Genomic DNA, 20,589 nt, shown 5'->3' with positions numbered 1-20,589 from the left:
ATTGTTGCAGAAACAACGAAAGAAACATGAAAAATTTAAACACACGCAAAATCTCCAAGACTGACGATCTTTTACAGGAAATCGAAATTTAGCGAGAACTACAATGCGAGATGCTTATAATAGTTTCCACAACGAAACATTGTCTCGAAACCTGCAGAAAATCCAAAAAGATTCCGATCGTATGTGAAGCATGTTAGCGGCAAGAAACAATCAATCCCTGCCCTTCACTATAGCAATTGAAATACTATCAAAGACAGTGCTCCCAAAGCAGAGTTACTAAAAACAACCTTCCGAAATGCCTTCACAAAAGAAGACGAAGTAAATATTCCAGATTCGAAACAAAAACAGGTGCCAACATGAGTAACGTAGAAGTAGATATCCTCGGAGTAGTGAAGCAATTTAAATCACTTAATAAAAGCAAGTCTTCTGGTCCAGACCGTACACCAATTAGGTTCTTTTCAGAGTATAATGACGCAATTGCGTCATATTTAAGAATCATAAACAACCGTTCACTCGACGGATCCGTATCATTAACGACGATATGCAACAGGATTTTGGAACAAATATTGTGTTCGAACATTGTGAATTACCGCGAAGAAAACGGTCTATTGACAAACAGTCAACATGAGTTTAGAAAACAACGTTCCTGTGAAACACAACTAGCTCTTTATTCACATGAAGAGTTGAGTACTATTGACAAGGGATTTCAGATCGATTCCGTATTTCTGTATTTCCGGACATTGTACCACACAAGCGTCTCATAGTGAAATTGCGTTCTTATGGAATATCGTCTAGTTATGTGACTGGATTTGTGATTTCCTGTCAGAGAGGTCACAGTTCGTAGTAATTGACGGAAAGTCATCGAGTAAACAGAAGTGATTTCTGGCATTCCCTAAGGTAGTGCTACAGGCCCTTTGGTGTTCCTTATCTGTATAAACGATTTGGGAGACAATCTGAGCAGCTGTCTTAGGTTGTTTGTAGATGACGCTGTCGTTTATCGACTAGTATAGTCATCAGAAGATCAAAGCTACTTGCAAAACGATTTAGAAAAGCTATATCTATTGTGTGAAAATAGGCAATTGACTCTAAATAACGAAAAGTAAGAGGTCATCCACGTGTGTCCTGAAAGGAATCAGTTAAACTTCGGTTACACGATAAATCAGTCGAATCCAAAGGCCGTAAATTCAACTAAATACCTAGGTATTACAATTAAGAACAACTTCAATTGGAAGGAATACATAGAAAGCGTTGTGGGGAAAGCTAACCAAAGACTGCGTTTTATTGGTAGGACAGTTAGGAAATATAACAGATCTACTAAGGAAACTGCCTGCACTACGCTTGTCCGTCCTCTTTTAGAATACTGCTGCGTGGTGTGGGGTCCTTACCAGATAAGATTGACGGAGTACATCGAAGAAGTTCAAAGAAGGGTAGCACGTTCTGTATTATCGCGAAATAGGGGAGAGAGTGTCACTGAAATGATGTAGGATTCGGGGTGGACATAATTAAAACAAAGGCTTCTTTCGTTGCGGTGGAATTGTCTCACGAAATTTAAACCACCAACTTTCTCCTCTGAATGCGAAAATATTTTGCTGACGCCGACCTACGTAGGGAGAAATAATCACCATGACAAAACAAGGGAAATCAGAGCTCGTTCGGAAAGATATAGGTGTTCGTTCTTCCTGCGCGCTATACGAGATTGGAAAAATAGAGAAATGTGAAGGGTGGTTCGATGAAACCTTTGCCAGGTACTTAAAAGTAGTTTACAGAGTATCACTGTAGATGTAGATGAATAAAAAGTAAGAAGAATAGGAAGATACAGCGTCAGGTTAAATCGGTATACCAACCAATACTTATGCCTGCGACCTATGTTTTTCTTCGTAGTTCAAATGAGCCTAACGCACACTGTCACAACCACGCTACACGTCCTAAAAGTTTATATGACTGTTTATTTTGCTTAATGAAGAACTTTTAGTTTATTTTGATATGGTGACGAAGTCTCGTGCCTCTGTACACAGCGTAAGGGAACGATGCGGGAGAACCACACCGCCTTACTAGGCAAGGTCCTAATAGAGGTGGTTTGCCACTGCCTTCCTCCGACCGTAATGGGGATCAATGATGATGATGAAGACGACACAACAACACCCAGTCATATAGGGACACGCGAAAATCCCAGACCCCGCCGGGAATCGAAGTCAGGACCCTGTGCTCGGGAAGCGAGAACGCTACCGCGAGACCACGAGCCACAGACTATTTCGATACAAGATTATTTTAAAATACCACCGAACAGTTGTCGAATTATAAGCCTGTTTACTGATTTTTTATTAGGTCTAAAACTTTGCTTCCGCCGTTTTGCATTAGACGGCAGTAGCGGCAAGTGGGGTTTAGGTTGTTGGTCACAGGTGTAATACAATAAGCTTAGGCATCGGTAAACATAATGCCATAAAAATATTCGTCGTTTTGTGAATACATCATAAGGTTATTCTCGATTAAGTACGTCAACTTACGTACCCATTTCTCTTCATTTGCGGGAAGTTTTAATTTTCTGCTTTAACACGAAGGAATGTGCGGCTGTGGCTCTTAGAATGCTGGATAATACCAATGGTGAGGGAACTATTAGTAGAAGAACGTGCAGAGAATGTTTTCAACGCCTTAAGAACGGTGATTTTGATGTCGAAGACCGGCATGGCGGGGAAAGACAGAACGTTTTTGTAGCTGCGGAAACAGACGAAGATAGTCACAGGACATCATTATCGAAAGCAATTGATGCGTTCGAGTCCAGCACTAAAACACAAACAGCCACAGTACAGCGGTAGACACGTAAAGGTAATTTTGCAGCAGGTCAGTGCTCGACCCCATGTCGCAAAACCTGTCAAAATTTACACGGAAACTTTGAAATGAGAAGTCCTGTCCATCCCGCAGTATTCCCCTTACGTTGCTCTCTCACTACCACCTTTTCCGATCAGTGGCATGCAGTCTGGCTGACCAGCATTTCCGATCATATGAACAAGTGCAAAATTGAATTTATTCACGGATCCTCACAAACCACGCCCAGTTCTTCCGCCACGGGATTCGTATGCTATCCGAAAGATGGGGGAATGTAATGGGCAGCGATGGGCAATACTATGAATCACAATTTTTTTGAAAGTTTTTCACAATAAAGCCCCAAACTTCGAGAAAAAAACGGCGGAAGCAAAGTTGTAGTTTAAGCACATTTAAGATTGATCTCGCGAAAAAAAAAAGAATTGACTTAGGCTGATTATTAATAAACGAGTGAAAATTCCCAAATGATTGTTTGTTTTTATGATAAGTAGTCCATCTTTCAGAGCAAAATGTCCGGATAAATAAAACGCGGAGTAAGGTTTTTCTATTTTTGGACCTGACTTCCATTCCATGCTCTGTCATTTGTTCTCTAATTCGAAGTGATGAATCCATGTTTCATCTCCAGTGATGATTTTTTTTTTCAGGAACGTGTCATCCTCCTTAGCGTGGCGGTCCAGTAGGTGCTGACAGATTTTCATACGGTTGCACTTTCGCTCTTCACCGATTTGTTTTTGAACCCATCTCGCACAGACTACGTGAAATTTGAGCCTGGTACGGATGATTTGATGTGCAGAAGAACCATGACTCACCTGCATATGGTCTGCCATATATACACTCCTGGAAATGGAAAAAGGAACACATTGACACCGGTGTGTCAGACCCACACTACTTGCTCCGGACACTGCGAGAGGGCTGTACAAGCAATGATCACACGCACGGCACAGCGGACACACCAGGAACCGCGGTGTTGGCCGTCGAATGGCGCTAGCTGCGCAGCATTTGTGCACCGCCGCCGTCAGTGTCAGCCAGTTTGCCGTGGCATACGGAGCTCCATCGCAGTCTTTAACACTGGTAGCATGCCGCGACAGCGTGGACGTGAACGGTATGTGCAGTTGACGGACTTTGAGCGAGGGCGTATAGTGGGCATGCCGGAGGCCGGGTGAACGTACCGCCGAATTGCTCAACACGTGGCGCGTGAGGTCTCCACAGTACATCGATGTTGTCGCCAGTGGTCGGCGGAAGGTGCACGTGCCCGTCGACCTGGGACCGGACCGCAGCGACGCACGGATGCACGCCAAGACCGTAGGATCCTACGCAGTGCCGTAGGGGACCGCACCGCCACTTCCCAGCAAATTAGGGACACTGTTGCTCCTGGGGTATCGGCGAGGACCATTCGCAACCGTCTCCATGAAGCTGGGCTACGCTCCCACACACCGTTAGGCCGTCTTCCTCTCACGCCCCAACATCGTGCAGCCCGCCTCCAGTGGTGTCGCGACAGGCGTGAATGGAGGGACGAATGGAGACGTGTCGTCTTCAGCGATGAGAGTCGCTTCTGCCTTGGTGCCAATGATGGTCGTATGCGTGTTTGGCGCCGTGCAGGTGAGCGCCACAATCAGGACTGCATAAGACCGAGGCACACAGGGCCAACACCCGACATCGTGGTGTGGGGAGCGATCTCCTACACTGGCCGTACACCTCTGGTGATCGTCGAGGGGACACTGAATAGTGCACAGTACATTCAAACCGTCATCGAACCCATCGTTCTACCATTCCTAGGCCGGCAAGGGAACTTGCTGTTCCAACAGGACAATGCACGTCCGCATGTATCCCGTGCCACCCAACGTGCTCTAGAAGGTGTAAGTCAACTACCCTGGCCAGCAAGATCTCCGGATCTGTCCCCCATTGAGCATGTTTGGGACTGGATGAAGCGTCGTCTCACGCGGTGTGCACGTCCAGCACGAACGCTGGTCCAACTGAGGCGCCAGGTGGAAATGGCATGGCAAACCGTTCCACAGGACTACATCCAGCATCTCTACGATCGTCTCCATGGGAGAATAGCAGCCTGCATTGCTGCGAAAGGTGGATATACACTGTACTAGTGCCGACATTGTGCATGCTCTGTTGCCTGTGTCTATGTGCCTGTGGTTCTGTCAGTGTGATCATGTGATGTATCTGACCCCAGGAATGTGTCAATAAAGTTTCCTCTTCCTGGGACAATGAATTCACGGTGTTCTTATTTCAATTTCCAGGAGTGTATATCATCAACAGTCAATAGCCTATTGTTCAGAATCAAGAAAGGATCCGTTTGATAATGCCATCAGTTATGGCTGTAACTGTACGGCCCGTTGTTTCCTTACCCTACAGGCTCGTTCGGGCACTTTTAACTGTTCAGTCCCCTGGTAAAAAGATTGTCCTCGTATTGCGGTGAAACTCTTCTATGAATCGCCGCTCTTAGTACGCCTTCCTACTTGGAAAAGCGCGTGATGACACAGTGTTGTCTTGTAAATTATTCATTCACGACCAGTTCCAGTAAAGGACCACCTTCACGGCGATGTACAAACGAACGAAACAAGAGAGAAAGCCACGAAAATTGAAACAAAATTCAATTTCCAAAGAAAAACGCAATCCAGCACTTCAGACACTTACGAAAGTTTTTACAGTGGCAGCATCACATAACATTCATATCTTAGATATGAATGAATAACATGGGCCATTCAAAAATGTAAGAAACATTTACCATCTGTATTCAGTATAATGGTAATGGCTCAATCAACAACAAGTTAAATACAGACAGTCAAGCATACAAGTGTGATCGGAGAGGTCACAAAGCTAAGTCAAAGATCATACTGCCAAAGGCAATACATGTACAAAGTAAGTTGCGTCATAATGCCGTAACTTTAGGAGTATAAGAAAGTGAAAAACAGCTATGATGAACGCAAGGATTTTATATACACTCCTGGAAATGGAAAAAAGAACACATTGACACCGGTGTGTCAGACCCACCATACTTGCTCCGGACACTGCGAGAGGGCTGTACAAGCAATGATCACACGCACGGCACAGCGGACACACCAGGAACCGCGGTGTTGGCCGTCGAATGGCGCTAGCTGCGCAGCATTTGTGCACCGCCGCCGTCAGTGTCAGCCAGTTTGCCGTGGTATACGGAGCTCCATCGCAGTCTTTAACACTGGTAGCATGCCGCGACAGCGTGGACGTGAACCGTATGTGCAGTTGACGGACTTTGAGCGAGGGCGTATAGTGGGCATGCGGGAGGCCGGGTGAACGTACCGCCGAATTGCTCAACACGTGGGGCGTGAGGTCTCCACAGTACATCGATGTTGTCGCCAGTGGTCGGCGGAAGGTGCACGTGCCCGTCGACCTGGGACTGGACCGCAGCGACGCACGGATGCACGCCAAGACCGTAGGATCCTACGCAGTGCCGTAGGGGACCGCACCGCCACTTCCCAGCAAATTAGGGACACTGTTGCTCCTGGGGTATCGGCGAGGACCATTCGCAACCATCTCCATGAAGCTGGGCTACGGTCCCGCACACCGTTAGGCCGTCTTCCGCTCACGCCCCAACATCGTGCAGCCCGCCTCCAGTGGTGTCGCGACAGGCGTGAATGGAGGGACGAATGGAGACGTGTCGTCTTCAGCGATGAGAGTCGCTTCTGCCTTGGTGCCAATGATGGTCGTATGCGTGTTTGGCGCCGTGCAGGTGAGCGCCACAATCAGGACTGCATACGACCGAGGCACACAGGGCCGACACGCGGCATCATGGTGTGGGGAGCGATCTCCTACACTGGCCGTACACCTCTGGTGATCGTCGAGGGGACACTGAATAGTGCATCGCACATCCAAACCGTCATCGAACCTATCGTTCTACCATTCCTAGACCGGCAAGGGAACTTGCTGTTCCAACAGGACAATGCACGTCCGCATGTATCCCGTGCCACCCAACGTGCTCTAGAAGGTGTAAGTCAACTACCCTGGCCAGCAAGATCTCCGGATCTGTCCCCCATTGAGCATGTTTGGGACTGGATGAAGCGTCGTCTCACGCGGTGTGCACGTCCAGCACGAACGCTGGTCCAACTGAGGCGCCAGGTGGAAATGGCATGGCAAGCCGTTCCACAGGACTACATCCAGCATCTCTACGATCGTCTCCATGGGAGAATAGTAGCCTGCATTGCTGCGAAAGATGGATATACACTGTACTAGTGCCGACATTGTGCATGCTCTGTTGCCTGTGTCTATGTGCCTCTGGTTCTGTCAGTGTGATCATGTGATGTATCTGACCCCAGGAATGTGTCAATAAAGTTTCCCCTTCCTGGGACAATGAATTCACGGTGTTCTTATTTTAATTTCCAGTTGTGTACATACAGTTTTTTCCTTCCGAGCACAAGCACAACGACCGACATCAAGGGTCCAAATGAAGACAAATAACATAAAAACATCACCCGCTTGAAAATACACTCAAATGCGTCAGGAGTATAAGAAACAGAAACAAATTTCCATATGAAGCCATAATTATATACATAATTATATATATAGAAACAGAAACAAATTTCCATATGAAGCCATAATTATATACAGACACCTGCAAAGAAACCGCAGACCACAAGAAACGGATTACTGAACTATATTCAACGGTGCAAACAGAGAGTGATGGGGCCATCTATACGCAGCGACACCACAACACAGACTGATGTGATAATGCTACACATGAGGGCGTACAGACAACCTTAAGATAGTTGGAGCAAAATTGAAGATAATTCCTGTAGTATTTCTGCAAACAACTGCACCGTCAGCATCTGATAGTCCTATTGATCCTAACTGACAAATCTTTTCTGTGTATTGAGAATCTGTGTGCTTCTGTCCCGGCTTCATTGGGGCACACCCGATATAACTTTCGTTTCTGTTCAACATTCGTCGTCTAGTGTCACGTACTGGATTCTATCAGCCATAATACTCGTCGAGTCACTCACAGCATCCGCTAAGGTGCTGTGTATGATCGTATCTCGTTTAGGAGCCGCCAATGTGGTGCAGTGTGTTACACATTTCAGCAGTGTGGGAAGGCAGAATCTACATGTATCTACCGTCAACTGTTAGCTTGTCAAGGCCTTTGATTGTGTAGAAAATGTTGCACTCTTAATGAAACACAAGTTTTATTGAATTTGTGCCTTCAGACATAACTGGTTTGAATCGTACTTAACGAATAGAATGCAAAAAATTGTGCTGCATAATTCAAACAATACTGGAAGCCTAGAAAGTTTTAGTGAGTAGAGGTAAATCACAAGCTAAGTCGCACGGGGTTCAATTTTAGGTCCACTTGTCTTCCTCACATACTTGAATGACCCACTTGACATTCAACAAGAAGAATTGGTACTTTTTGAAGATGATACAAGTCTTACAACAAAACCCATTAGAGAGAAAGCCACAGAAGAGGTTTCTAACTGTGCTTTTCAAAGAATTGAGTGGTTCTCACCACAGTTTTCAGAAAACAGACTATTCACTTCTGTATTACAAATAGTCTTACCAGCAATTGATGTAGCATACGAATAGGAGCCAGTAAACAGATGAGAATGCTCCAAAATTTTGGGTGTACATACTTATGAAAAATTTGGACTGGACGAAGTGTATTACTGAATCTATCAAATAGTTAAATTAAGATACTTCTGCTCTTCATGCAGTTTTCTAGTTTTGGAAACAGACTAATCAAACTCCTGACACATTTTGGATATCTCTGCTCCATAACGTCTCAGAAAAAGTTTTCTTGGGTAATTCATCACTTAGAAAGAAATATTGTTTGCACAAAAGCGAGCAGTAACAATATTAGGTGTTCACCCACGGTTGTCATATAGGTATCTCTTCAAGGAGTTTGGCATTTTAACTGCGCCATCGCAGTGCAAATATTCGCTAATGAAATTCGTCACAAACTTTGAGAAGAACAGTGATATCCCTACCTACGAAACTAGAGGACCTCGTTTAAAATCATTTCTGCTGGACACCAGCTTCAATTCCATACACGAAGTTCTATTTAAAAACTGGTAGCTTGCAAAATAAAAAAAAAAATAAGTGTTCATTACTGTTATTCCTGAATTCGTGCTGATTGAGAAAAAATACTTTTCCTCCTAAAAACTTTTAATTAGAGTTGTGCTGTACTAAAAACTACGATTCGGTGGTGTTGGTACAGTACATAATGGACGTGCACTGAAGTGACAAAGAAGTGGTAAAGGCATGCGTATTCAAATACAGAGATATGTAAACAGGCAGAATACGGCGCTGTGGTCAGCAACGCTTATATAAGACAAGTGTCTCGCGCAGCTGTTAGATCGGTTACTGCTGCTACAGTGGTAGGTTATCAAAGAGTTAAGTGAGTTTGAAAGCGGTGTAACAGTCGGCGCACGAACGGTGGGACACAGCATCTCTGAGGTAGCGATGAAATGGGGATTTTCCTGTACGACCATTTCACGAGTGTACCGTGAATATCAGGAAACCGTAAAAATGTCAAATATTCTACAACGCAGCAGTTGGAAAAAGATCCTGCAAGAACGGAACAAACGATGACTGAAAAGAATCGTTCAACATGACAAAGTGCAACTCTTCCGCAAATTGCTAAAGATTTCAGCGTTGGGCCATCCACAAGCGTCAGCAAGCGAACCATTCAACGAAACATCATCTATGTGGGCTTTCGGAACCGAAGGCCCACTTGTGTAGCCTTGATGACTGCACGACACAAAGCTTTACGCCTCGCCTGGGCCCGTCATCACCGTCATTGAACTGTTGATGACTGGAACATATTGCCTAGGCCGACGAGTATCGTTTCAAATTATATCGAACGGATGGACGTGTACGAGTATGGAGACAACCTAATGAATCCATGGATCCTACATGTCAGCGGGACACCGTTCAAGCTGGTGGAGGCTCTGCAACGGTGTGGGGCGTGTGCAGTTGGAGTGATATGGGTCCCCTCGTACGTCTAGATACGACTCTGAAAGGTGACACGTACGTAAGCATTCTGTCTGATCACCGCATCCATTCATAAACATTACTGAGCATATTTGGGATGAAAATGAAATGGCTCTGAGCACTATGGGACTTAACATCTGAGGTCATCAGTCCCCTAGAACTTAAACCTAACTAACGTAAGGACAGCACAACACATCCATGGCCTAGGCAGGATTCGAACCTGTGACCGTAGCAGTAGCGCGGTTCCGGACTGAAGTGCCTAGAACCGCTCGGCCACCACGGCCGCCTATCTGGGTTGCCTTGCAGCGTGCTGTTCAGAAGAGATCTCCACCCCTTCGTACTCTCACGCATATAAGAACAGCACTGCAGGATTAATGGTGTACCTTCCCTCCAGCACTATTTCAGACATTAGTCGAGTCAATGTCACGTCGTGTTGCGGCACTTCTGCTTGCTCACAGGGACCCTACACTATATTAGGCAGGTGTGCCTGTTTCCTTGGCTCTTCAGTGTAGTAAATGGTAGGATAGCCTGTAGTACTGGAAGCAGTAGTACTGCCTGTAGTAGGGAAAGACACATAAACGAAGGCGTGAGAGAGAAACTGGGGGCAAACAACTTCTCTTTCTTTTTTTGTTCATTTGTCTGTGTTGCAAATAATTAGAATAATACATCGTTCAGTTTTAGTGAATTGTGTATTTTATGTCCTTATAAACTATAAACTGAATTTTATAAGTAATAAAAACTAGTTGATAGCGTAAATTCTGCGGTTTTATGTAACCACAAAGCAATTACTTTTGATGCAAGTCCAGGTTCCATGCACAACATAAAAGATCTACATACATTTATTATGGTTATTTTTTACTCAATAGAACGTTCTTCATCATGATCAAAGGCAATAGTTTCCTGTTGTTATTGAAAAGTGCGAAAGTTGTTTATTAATAACTGAAACATATTTTATATAAGTTCGACGAATTATTTAAGCGATGTTTAATATGATTTTGTTTTGCAGTTTTTTAATTTTACCTTTTTTTGAGGGAACTTCGTTTTCTAACACTATATGATAAAACTGCAGTTTTTTAAATCTTTACTACAGTATCCCTCTGTTTCACGTTACAAATCAATAATATTCTTTCCCGGTGTATACTGATGATGAAATCTTCTCGGGCTTCCATTCGGAAGCACCATGCGTCGAAAATCCTCGACGTTTCGATGAGTGTCTTTCTCATCATCTTCTGACTCAGCTACCCGGATGGAAGCCCGAGAAGATTTCATCAACTTCAATTTTGCTATAAATACTTTTATTTTTAAATAACAGACACGAAGATAACTATGCAGTACAAAAACGTTCCATAGGTTACACTGCTCTTTATGTAGCCTCACTGAGTTTCTACACAGTTCACCGCTTCCGGATTTTCAGGGCTCTCTAGTAAGACACTCATTGTATAAGGAAACAAAGTGATCGAAATGAGGTAACGCCCGATCGGTGTGCAACACACCTAACGTACAGGTAATTCGTTTACGATCTTAACTGATCGAGGCTACTAGCAAAATTACAGTAGTCTATGCTTACTTATGGGGTCAGAGATTTTCTCTACCTCGTGATGACTAGGTATTGTGTGTCTTTCATCTTCATTTCATCATCATTGACTCGCAAGTCGCCGAAGTGGCGTAAACTAAAAAGGACTTGCAATACGGTGGCCGAACTTCCCCGCATGGGGCCTCCCGGCCAACAATGCCATACGATCATTAATTCATTATGGTAGTCTACAGTAGGTAGTTTTATGACTCTGCTTATAACATACGAGCGCAAGTCAGCGATATTGGGCTATGATTCTCTACACCTTTTCTCTTGCCCTTTTTTGTGAACAGGAATGACTAAGATAATTTCCTGTCACGTGGAGATTCGAAGTGTAAGAAATTATCTAAGCTTATATTACGACCTGTATAATTTTCTTTCACAACTGTCAAATGAGTTGGTCAATGTAAATTTTTGTTGGGTGTCATGATGTTACATCCTTTTAAAATGACTGAGAGTAATTGCAGATAATTTGAACAAATTTACACATATGACAGCATATGTTAATGTAAGGTGAGAAGTGAGATTAAACATCCGGTTATTTCAGGTGAAGGCAGTAGACGGTGACACAGAGAGGCCCCACGACGTGGTATATTTCATCACTGGCCCTGGCGTGGATCCAGACAATCCCGCCGCGGGCAACTTCCGCATCGATCCCAAGACGGGGGATATATTTATACTCAAGGTAAGAGCAGAAAGCCAAAGGTAAGTATGTGAATAACGGTCTGGTCGTTCTAGGATGAGTTTTTGTACCTGCATAGAGTGATGAGCCAAAAGATTTTGACCATCTGTTTAATAGTGTGTCCGTTCGCCTTTGGAACGTAATTTCCTTTGTTATTATTTTTTTGAATAATCAGTCTTCTGACTGTTCGGATGAGGCCCACCACGAATTCCTCTCCAGTGGAGCGCAATACAGCGGCGATTTTGTCTCGCATGGATTCGACAATTTCTCGGTAGCAAAAAAAAAATAATTTTATTCAATAATTTTATTTAGCTGTCACTTTCGGTGCCTCGTTGGCCTCATCTTCAGGCTCCTTACACGAAACTATGTCATCTAGTCGTTTGTGCTATTATAGGAAGCACAGTAGCCATTCGGTTTCCGTAGATTTGTAAAAACTTCTCGGTCAACAGTTGTCGTTAGAGGTGTGAAGGGTTCACGTCGATCAAAAACTTTTAGATATCTTCGGAAACCAGTAGGATATAGGAGTCCCTATAATTGCACAAACGTCTAGATAACTTACCTTGTTCCTCGAAAAGGGGTCTGAAGCTGGAGCCAATGAGGCATCGAAATTGGTAGCTAAACATCTACATCCACGTAGATACTCCGCCAGCCACCGTACCGCGCCTGCGGAGGGTACCCTGTACCACTACTATTCACTTCCTTTCCCGTTCCAAGTACAAACAGAATGAGAGAAAAGCGACTGGCTATATGCCTCCGTATTAGCTCTAATTTCTCGTATATTATCTTCTTGGGCCTTACACGCGATGATGTTGGCGGCAATAGAATCGTGCGGCAGTCAGTTTCAAATGCTAGTTCTCAAAATTTTCTGAATAGTCTTTCGTGAAATAACGTCGCTTTTCCTCCACGGACTCCCACTGCAGTTCCCGGAGCATCTCTGTAACACTTACGTGTTATTCGAACCTACCAGTAACAAATCTAGCAGCCCGCCTCGATAAACCGAAGTCGATCATTCGCCTTCCCTACTACGGTCCTCACACGCTAGTCCATGTCATATCGCTTTGCAGCGTTACGCCCAGATGTTTAAACGACCTGACTGTATCAAGCAGGACACTGGTAACTCTGCATTCGAACATTACAGGTTTGTTCTTCCCACTCATTCTCATTAACTTACATTTTTCCATATTTAGAGCTAGCTGCCATGCATCACACAAACTAAAAATTTTGTCTAAGTCGTCTTGTACCTACCTACAGTCATTCAATTTCGACACCTTACAGTACACCACAGCATCATCAGCAAACAACCGCAAATTGCTGCCCACCCTGTCCCCAAAATCATTTATGTACACAGGGTGTTTCAGAAGCGATGGTCAATATTCAGGGATATGACAGGTATGATCATTCGAAACAAAAACGTCAAGTAAACATGGGCTCTAAAACACATACCTTAAGAGCTATGAGCAATTCTTGATCTTCGATACTGTGAATCAAATCTCTTCAATTGAAGGCTCTTTGTTTTCCATTGTTTGTAATGTGATAGTATGGACCAAAACCAGATAAAAAATGTCCCATCTGTTCTTTACAATCCATACCTTCAGAGCTATGAACTCTTTTTCATCTTCGCTACTTTGAAGAAGTGTTAATAACTTTCAAGGTACGCATTTTAAAGCACATCCGTAATATGATAACAAGACGTGCAGAAGACATGTAAACATCTGACACCACATAGATTGAAAATTAATAGTCAAATCGAAACCAGTTGTATTTCGACCGCCAACTTGTCCACTGCACAACAGAACTGTTTGTTGTCGTGTTTCCAAGTCATTGCTATGTTAGTGACAATTTGTGAACAGTGACCAAGAGAGCCACAGAAATGGAAACACCTCAGCGCATCACAACGAGACTGCCACGCCAGAAGAACAAAGTGAGTGACCGTTACAAAACATTTTCGGGCAAACATCAGCCCAGCTTCCAAAGTGACATCGCCTCTCACTGAGTTTTCTCTTCTTCCACAAGATGACCTCAGTATTTACGAAATACTATGTAACATTAGTATGACCTTATTGTAAATTTGCTTTTGTAATGCAATTTGAAGATGAGGTATTCCCTCGAAACATGTAGCTAAATAAATAAGTAATACAATAGTTGACAAAGTTTGTGGCTGGCAGTAGTAATTTAAAAAAAACCTTTACATATTCTTCTGTAGCATCACATCTCAAATTCTTCATTTCTCTTTTGTTCCCGTCTTCACACTCCCCGTGCTTCACTACCATACAATGCTGTGCTCCAAAATCACATTTTCAGAAATTTGTTCCTCAAATTAAGGCATACGTTTGATGCTAGCAGACTTCTCTTCGCCATGAATGCCATTTTTGCCAGTGCTAGTCTGCTTTTTATATCGTCCTTAGTAAGTCCATCATGGACTATTTTGCTGCCTAGATAGCAGAATTCTCTGATGTCGTCTATCTCGTGATCACTATGATGTTAAGTTTTTCGCTATTCTCACTTTTGCTATTTCTCATTACTATCGTCTTTCTTCGATTAATTCTCAATCCATAATCCTTACTCATTAGATTGTTCATTCCACTGAACACTCTCTTCACTTTCACTCAGCATAGGAATGTCATCAGCGAATCTTATCATTGGTATTCTTTCACCCTGAATTTTGAACATCACTCCTGAACCTTTCTTCTTCACTGAAGAGCCAAGGAAACTGGTACACCTGCCTAATATTGTGTAGGACCCCCCTGAGCACGGGGGGTGCCGCAATACGACGTATGGACTCTACTAATTACCGAAGTACTTCCGCGGGGAGTTGACATAATCAATTCTGCAGGGCTGTCCATAAACCAGTAAAAGTACGAGGGGGTGTAGATCTCTTTCAGAACAGCACGTTGCAAGGCATCGCAGATATGCTCAATAATGTTCACATCTCGGGAGTTTGGTGGCCAGATGAAGTGTTTAAACTCAGAAGAGTGTTCCTGGAGCCACTCTGTAGCAATTCTGGATATATGGGGTGTCGCATTATCTTCCTGCGATTGCCCAAGTCCGTCGGAATTCACAATGGATGCCGGTGATCAGACAGGATGCTTACGTACGTGTCACCTGTTAGAATTGTATCTACAAGTATCAGAGGTCCCATATCATTTCCAATTGCACACGGACCACACCGTTACAGAGCTTTCACCAGCTTGAACAGTCCACAGCAGTCACGCAAAGCCCATGGATTCATGAGATTATATCCATAGCCGTACACGTCCATCTATTCGACACAATTTGAAACAAGACTTGACCAACCATGCAACATGATTCCAATCATCAACAGTCCAATATTGGTGTTGACTGGCTCAGGTGAGGTGTAAAGCTTTGTGTCGTACAGTCATCAATAGCACACGAGTGAGCCTTTGGTTCCGAAAACACATATCAATGATGTTTCGTAGAATGGTTAGCTTGCTGACACTTATAGATGGCCCAGCATTGAAATCTGCAGCAATTTGATGAAAGGTGAACTTCTGTAACGTAGAAGGATTCCCTTCAGTCGTCTTGCAGGATATTTTTCCGGCCGCAGCGCTGTCAGAGATTGGATGTTTTACGGGATTCTTGATATTCACGGTACACTCGTGAAATGGTCGTACAGGAAAATCCCCACTTCATCGCTACCTCGGATATGCTGTGTCCCATCGCTCATGCGGCGACTAGAACGCCACGTTCAAACTCACTTAAATCTTGACAACCTACTCTTGTAGCACCAGTAGCTGCTCTAACAACTGCGCCAGATCCTTGTTATTTCATATAGGCATTGCCAACCCCAGCGCTGTATTCTGCCTGTTTACATATCTCTGTATTTGAACACGCATGCCTATCTAGTTTTTTTAGTGCTTTAATGTACAAGGCGTGTTTTTTAATAAAGTACCATTTTGAAATTTAAAAAAAGACATGCTAAGATATCTCAATAATTTTATTTTTACATGAAAGCCTGTACCTTAATCTACTTTTGTAGATAATTTCCGTCAATATTGAGGCACTCCTAATAGAAGTCTGCTGCCTGACTTGTGAACCACTGTTTTGATCTCTTCATCGTCTTGAAGACGCTGACCGCCCAGGTGTTTCTTCAAGTGCAGGAACAGATGGTAGTCACTGGGCGCCAAGATCGAGGCTGTACGGAGGATGATCTAGAGTTTCCCATCGAAAAAATGTGATGAGATATTTGGTCTGATTCGCCATTTTGGGTACCCAACGTGCGCACAATTTTCGGTAATTAAAGTACTCGCTCACAATGCCATACAAAACACTACGAGAAACATTAGGAAAGTTATCCCGCAAGGAGGAAATTGTAAAGCGTCTGCTTTCTCTCACCTTATTGTCCATTCCTGTACCAAACTTTTAGTAACGACTGAAGGACGCCCACTCTGTTGTTCATCATGCACATTTGTGCGGCCATCTTTAAATGTTCTCACCCACTTTCTTACCATTCCATCACTCATAATGTTTTCTCCGTAAACTGCACAGATCTCACGATGAATATCGATGGCGTTTAGACCTTCAGCACTAAGAAGTCTTATAACAGCCTGTACTTCACAGTCGGCGGGACTCACGATTATCGGAGGCATCTTAAACACTCAGTACACAACGTAAACAAGGAAGAATCAGACTGGAATGGCGTCAGTGTGTAGACCACAGATATAGATACCCAGTGCGCATGCGCAGAACGCCGACCGCAGCGCTGCGGCCGCGGTGTGGCAAAACGGCACTTACTTAAAAAAACACGCCTCGTATATCCGCCACAGCTTGTTCAATGTACGGACTGAATATTAGGGGCAGAAGATTACAGTCCTGTCTTACATCCTTTTTAATCTGAGCACTTCGTTCTTGGTCTTCTAGTCTTATTGTGTCCTCTTGGCTCTTGTACGTATTGCATATCATCCGTCTTTCCGTATACCTTACCCCTATTTTTCTCAGAATTTCGATCATCTCGCACCGTTTTACAATGTCGAACGCTTTTTCCAGTCGACAGATCCAATGAACGTGTCGTGATTTTTCTTCAGTCTGGCTTCCGTTATCAATAGCAATGTGAGAACTGCCTCTCGTGTGCCTTTACATTTCCTAAAGCCAATCTGATCGTCGTCTAACATATACTCAATTTGTTTCCATTTTTCCGTGTCCACAACAAATATAATCGATGACGTCATTGGATGAACATGGGAACATACATGGGTTGTCTGCTGCAGAGGCGCACCTTCGCCAACGTATGCTGAACAATGTGCTCCGAGACTCTTGCGCTAACACTACCGTTGAACTATGTCGTCAGATCTGCCACAGATCAGTGCTTCACAGGCTGCACAAGTCTCCGACTATTATATTCTTTGATGTGGGTTTGACGTCAAAGACATGTCGCCTACTCGTGGTTTCAGCGTCCTTCAACCACTTTCCACAGTTGCTCACAACAGTTCCTCGCGAACAGACGACAATCTTCGCCGTTTCCAAGATGCTTGTTTTCAAGCACCAGGCCACAACCTTCTTTTCCAGAGTTGCTCATGTCATTGGATTTTTCCATTTTCGGTTAGTATTCTCGCTAGAATAATTCCCCAATCGTCTCTGCTCCACTCGAATAATTTCCTAATCGCACCACGTATTCTGAACGCCACCACACGCCATTCAGCCTCCAAATGTTTTGACTCATCAGTGTTTATACACGTCAGACTAACATCACTATGTCTACTTCCTGTAAGCGAAGACTACTGCTCGTAGCTCATTACAGTCGTTATTTGCGCAATGGTGAGGTGAATTTATGCTCTCGATGAGTTAAATTAGGTATTCAGTTGCAGGTAAACCGGACATGTCTCGTAACTAGGATGTTGCCATATTGTGCACTGGCTTTCGGCATAACGGTCGACCGAAGGATTTAATAAGCACAATCTCAGCATAGTTGAGTAATGGAAGATGGTTGCGGGCTGATTGATTGGATCGCATGGATCACATCTTTTCCGAAGTCGTGTGGGCAGTGGGCTGTCCCAGTGTCAATCTGTCAAAGGAAACACCATCAGAGTGAATTCCCGTCGAAAACAAAATGCCGATGCCAGTGGTTACCTTCGACTGTCACAGATAATTGGCAGCGGATATTTGGTCCATAGTGCAGCAAGTCATTCGCCAGTTCGACAGTTTGACAGCTCGCACCATCTTTCGCATCCCTGTGGTCACCAGACGAGACTTCTTCCGTTCGACCATAGTTGTGGGTTCTTTGATTGCTCTGTGAGAGAGCTCATCGAAGTAGAACACTTTATTACACACATGAGTAAAAAAATTACATAACTCTGACACACTTCTTTTCCACATATGATGATGCTGATGAAGTCGCATACTCCGTGACAGAGCGCAGGGGAACGATGCAGGAGAACCGCACCGCCGTACTTGGCAAGGCCCTAGTGGAGATTTGCCACAGAAGTGCTGGATAATTTACAACTGTCATTGACTATTATCAAGTATCGCCTGATGCACATATTGGTTCAAATGGCTCTGAGCACTATGGGACTTAAAATCTGAGGTTATCAGTCCCCTAGAACTTCGAGCTACTTAAACCTAACTAACCTAAGGACATCACACACATTCACGCCTGAGACAGGATTCGAACCTGCGCCCGTTCGGTCGTGCGTCGCAGATTAAAGCGCCTAGAACTGCTCGGATGAACAGATTAATAAACTGTTCTCCTGCAGTACAAAATGTAGTATTTACGAAACCACGTTTCATCAGAAACTTTAACTGTCACAGTCCTACATGTTGATGTTGACTGCCGTAGCTGCGGTCTCGAACTGGGCTGAGCTCTTGCGTGTTCGACAGTATACGCTGTGATGACATATGTCATCAGATAGCGATATGCACATATATAGATCATGGTAACATCGCGTACACAAGGTGTAAAAGGGCAGTGCATTGTCAGAGTTGTCATTTGTGCTCAGGTGATTTGTGTGAAAAGGTTTCCCACGTGATCATGGTCGCACGACGGTAATTAACAGATGATGAACGCGGAATGGCAGTTCGAGTTAAAAGCTTGGGAATTCCATTTCAGAAAACTGTAGGGAATTCAACATTTCGAGATTCACAGTGTCAAAAGCGTACCGAAAATACCGAATTTCAGGCATTAGCTTCCGCCACGGGCAAAGTAGTGCCGACGGCGTTCTCTTAACGACCGGGACCAATTGCGTTTGCGTCGGGTTGTCAGCGCTAACAGACAAGCAACACTGCGTGAAATAACCACATAAATCAATGTGGGACGTACGACGAATGTATTCGTTAGGACAGTGCGGCGAAATTTGGCGTTAATGGGGTATGCACCAGACGACCGAAGCGAGTGCCTCTGCGAACAGCACGATATAGCTTGCAGCGCCCCTCCTGGGCTCGTGACCATATCTGTTGGACCCTACACGACTGAAAAACTATACCCTGGTCAGATGAGTCCCGATTTCAGTTGGTAAGAGCCGATGGTAGGGTTCGAGCGTGGCGCACACCCCACGAAGCCATGGACCAATGCTTTCAACAAGGCACTGTCGAAGCTGGTGTTGGCTTCGTATGCTTACATGGATCTGAACCAGTCATTGACTCAAAATGGTTATATTCGCCTGCTTGGAGACCATACGCAGCCTTTCATGGTCGTCATGTTCCCAAACAAAGATGCGATTTTTATGGATGATAATGCGCCATGTCACAGGCCCACAATTGTTCGCGATTGGTTTGGTCATTCTGGACAATTGGAGCGAATAATTTGGCCACCCAGATCGCCCGACAAGAATCTCATCGAACATTTAAGGGACATACGCGAAAGGTCAGATCGTTGACAACGTTCTGCACCAGCAACACTTCCGCAATTATAGACGCCTGTAGAACAGCACGGCTCATTATCTCTGCCAGGGGGCTTCCAACGAGTTGTTGAGTCCATGCCACGCCGAGTTGTTGCACTACGCCGGATAAAAGTTCCGATACGATATTAGGAGGTATCGCCTGACTTTTGTCACATCCGTGTATTGACATCCGTGTGAGGATGCTGCACTGCTGAGAGGGACATGTTGTCTTGTGAAGTGCCTCCCACTATAAACTGTTCAGCTTAAGAATAAACCTAATGTAAACATTGCAGTATGTATTCTTCCGCGTTTGCTGGAACCTCATTGGATTTCCGTTTCACGTGGGTCTGCAGCCAAGCTGTCTCGAGTACAGTCAAGTACGATGATAAGGGTACGTTTTGTGCTGTGCGATATGCGCACATCGACTTATTGATAATACGGGACAACAGCCTTAGCGGCGCATTTAACGTGGACAGCACTGGCCGGTCAGCAGGTACAGCTAGCCTGCAGTGACGTGGCGAGCTGCAGTTCATACGTAAAAAGAGACGAGCAGAGGAGCAATACAGCTTCGAATGTCATTTAATTTTTAAGCAGAATGAAATAAAGCACGGCAAATCTCTCACAATACGCTCCTTAGACGACTAGACGAGAGCGGCAACACGTTATCGTTTTTAGCTAACGTACTATTGTGATTAAAAACAGGAATGATGAAAATT

At 44.3% G+C, this 20,589-nt stretch overlaps 1 protein-coding gene across 1 annotated transcript in view; it reads left to right on the top strand.

Moving 5' to 3' along the window:
• Nucleotides 1-20,589, top strand: part of LOC126278901 (neural-cadherin-like) — a 794,973-nt gene that overhangs the window by 533,157 nt on the left and 241,227 nt on the right. The window contains exon 4 of the mRNA XM_049979176.1: nucleotides 11,910-12,047. Within this exon, the coding sequence (XP_049835133.1) occupies nucleotides 11,910-12,047 (138 nt within the window). The remainder of the gene's footprint in view (nucleotides 1-11,909; nucleotides 12,048-20,589) is intronic.

The sequence above is a fragment of the Schistocerca gregaria genome, chromosome 6 (genome assembly GCF_023897955.1).
Source record: "Schistocerca gregaria isolate iqSchGreg1 chromosome 6, iqSchGreg1.2, whole genome shotgun sequence".
Lineage (NCBI taxonomy): Eukaryota > Metazoa > Arthropoda > Insecta > Orthoptera > Acrididae > Schistocerca > Schistocerca gregaria.
The sequence above is the reverse complement of the archived record's forward strand: the minus strand, read 5'-3'. Positions and strand labels throughout refer to the sequence as shown.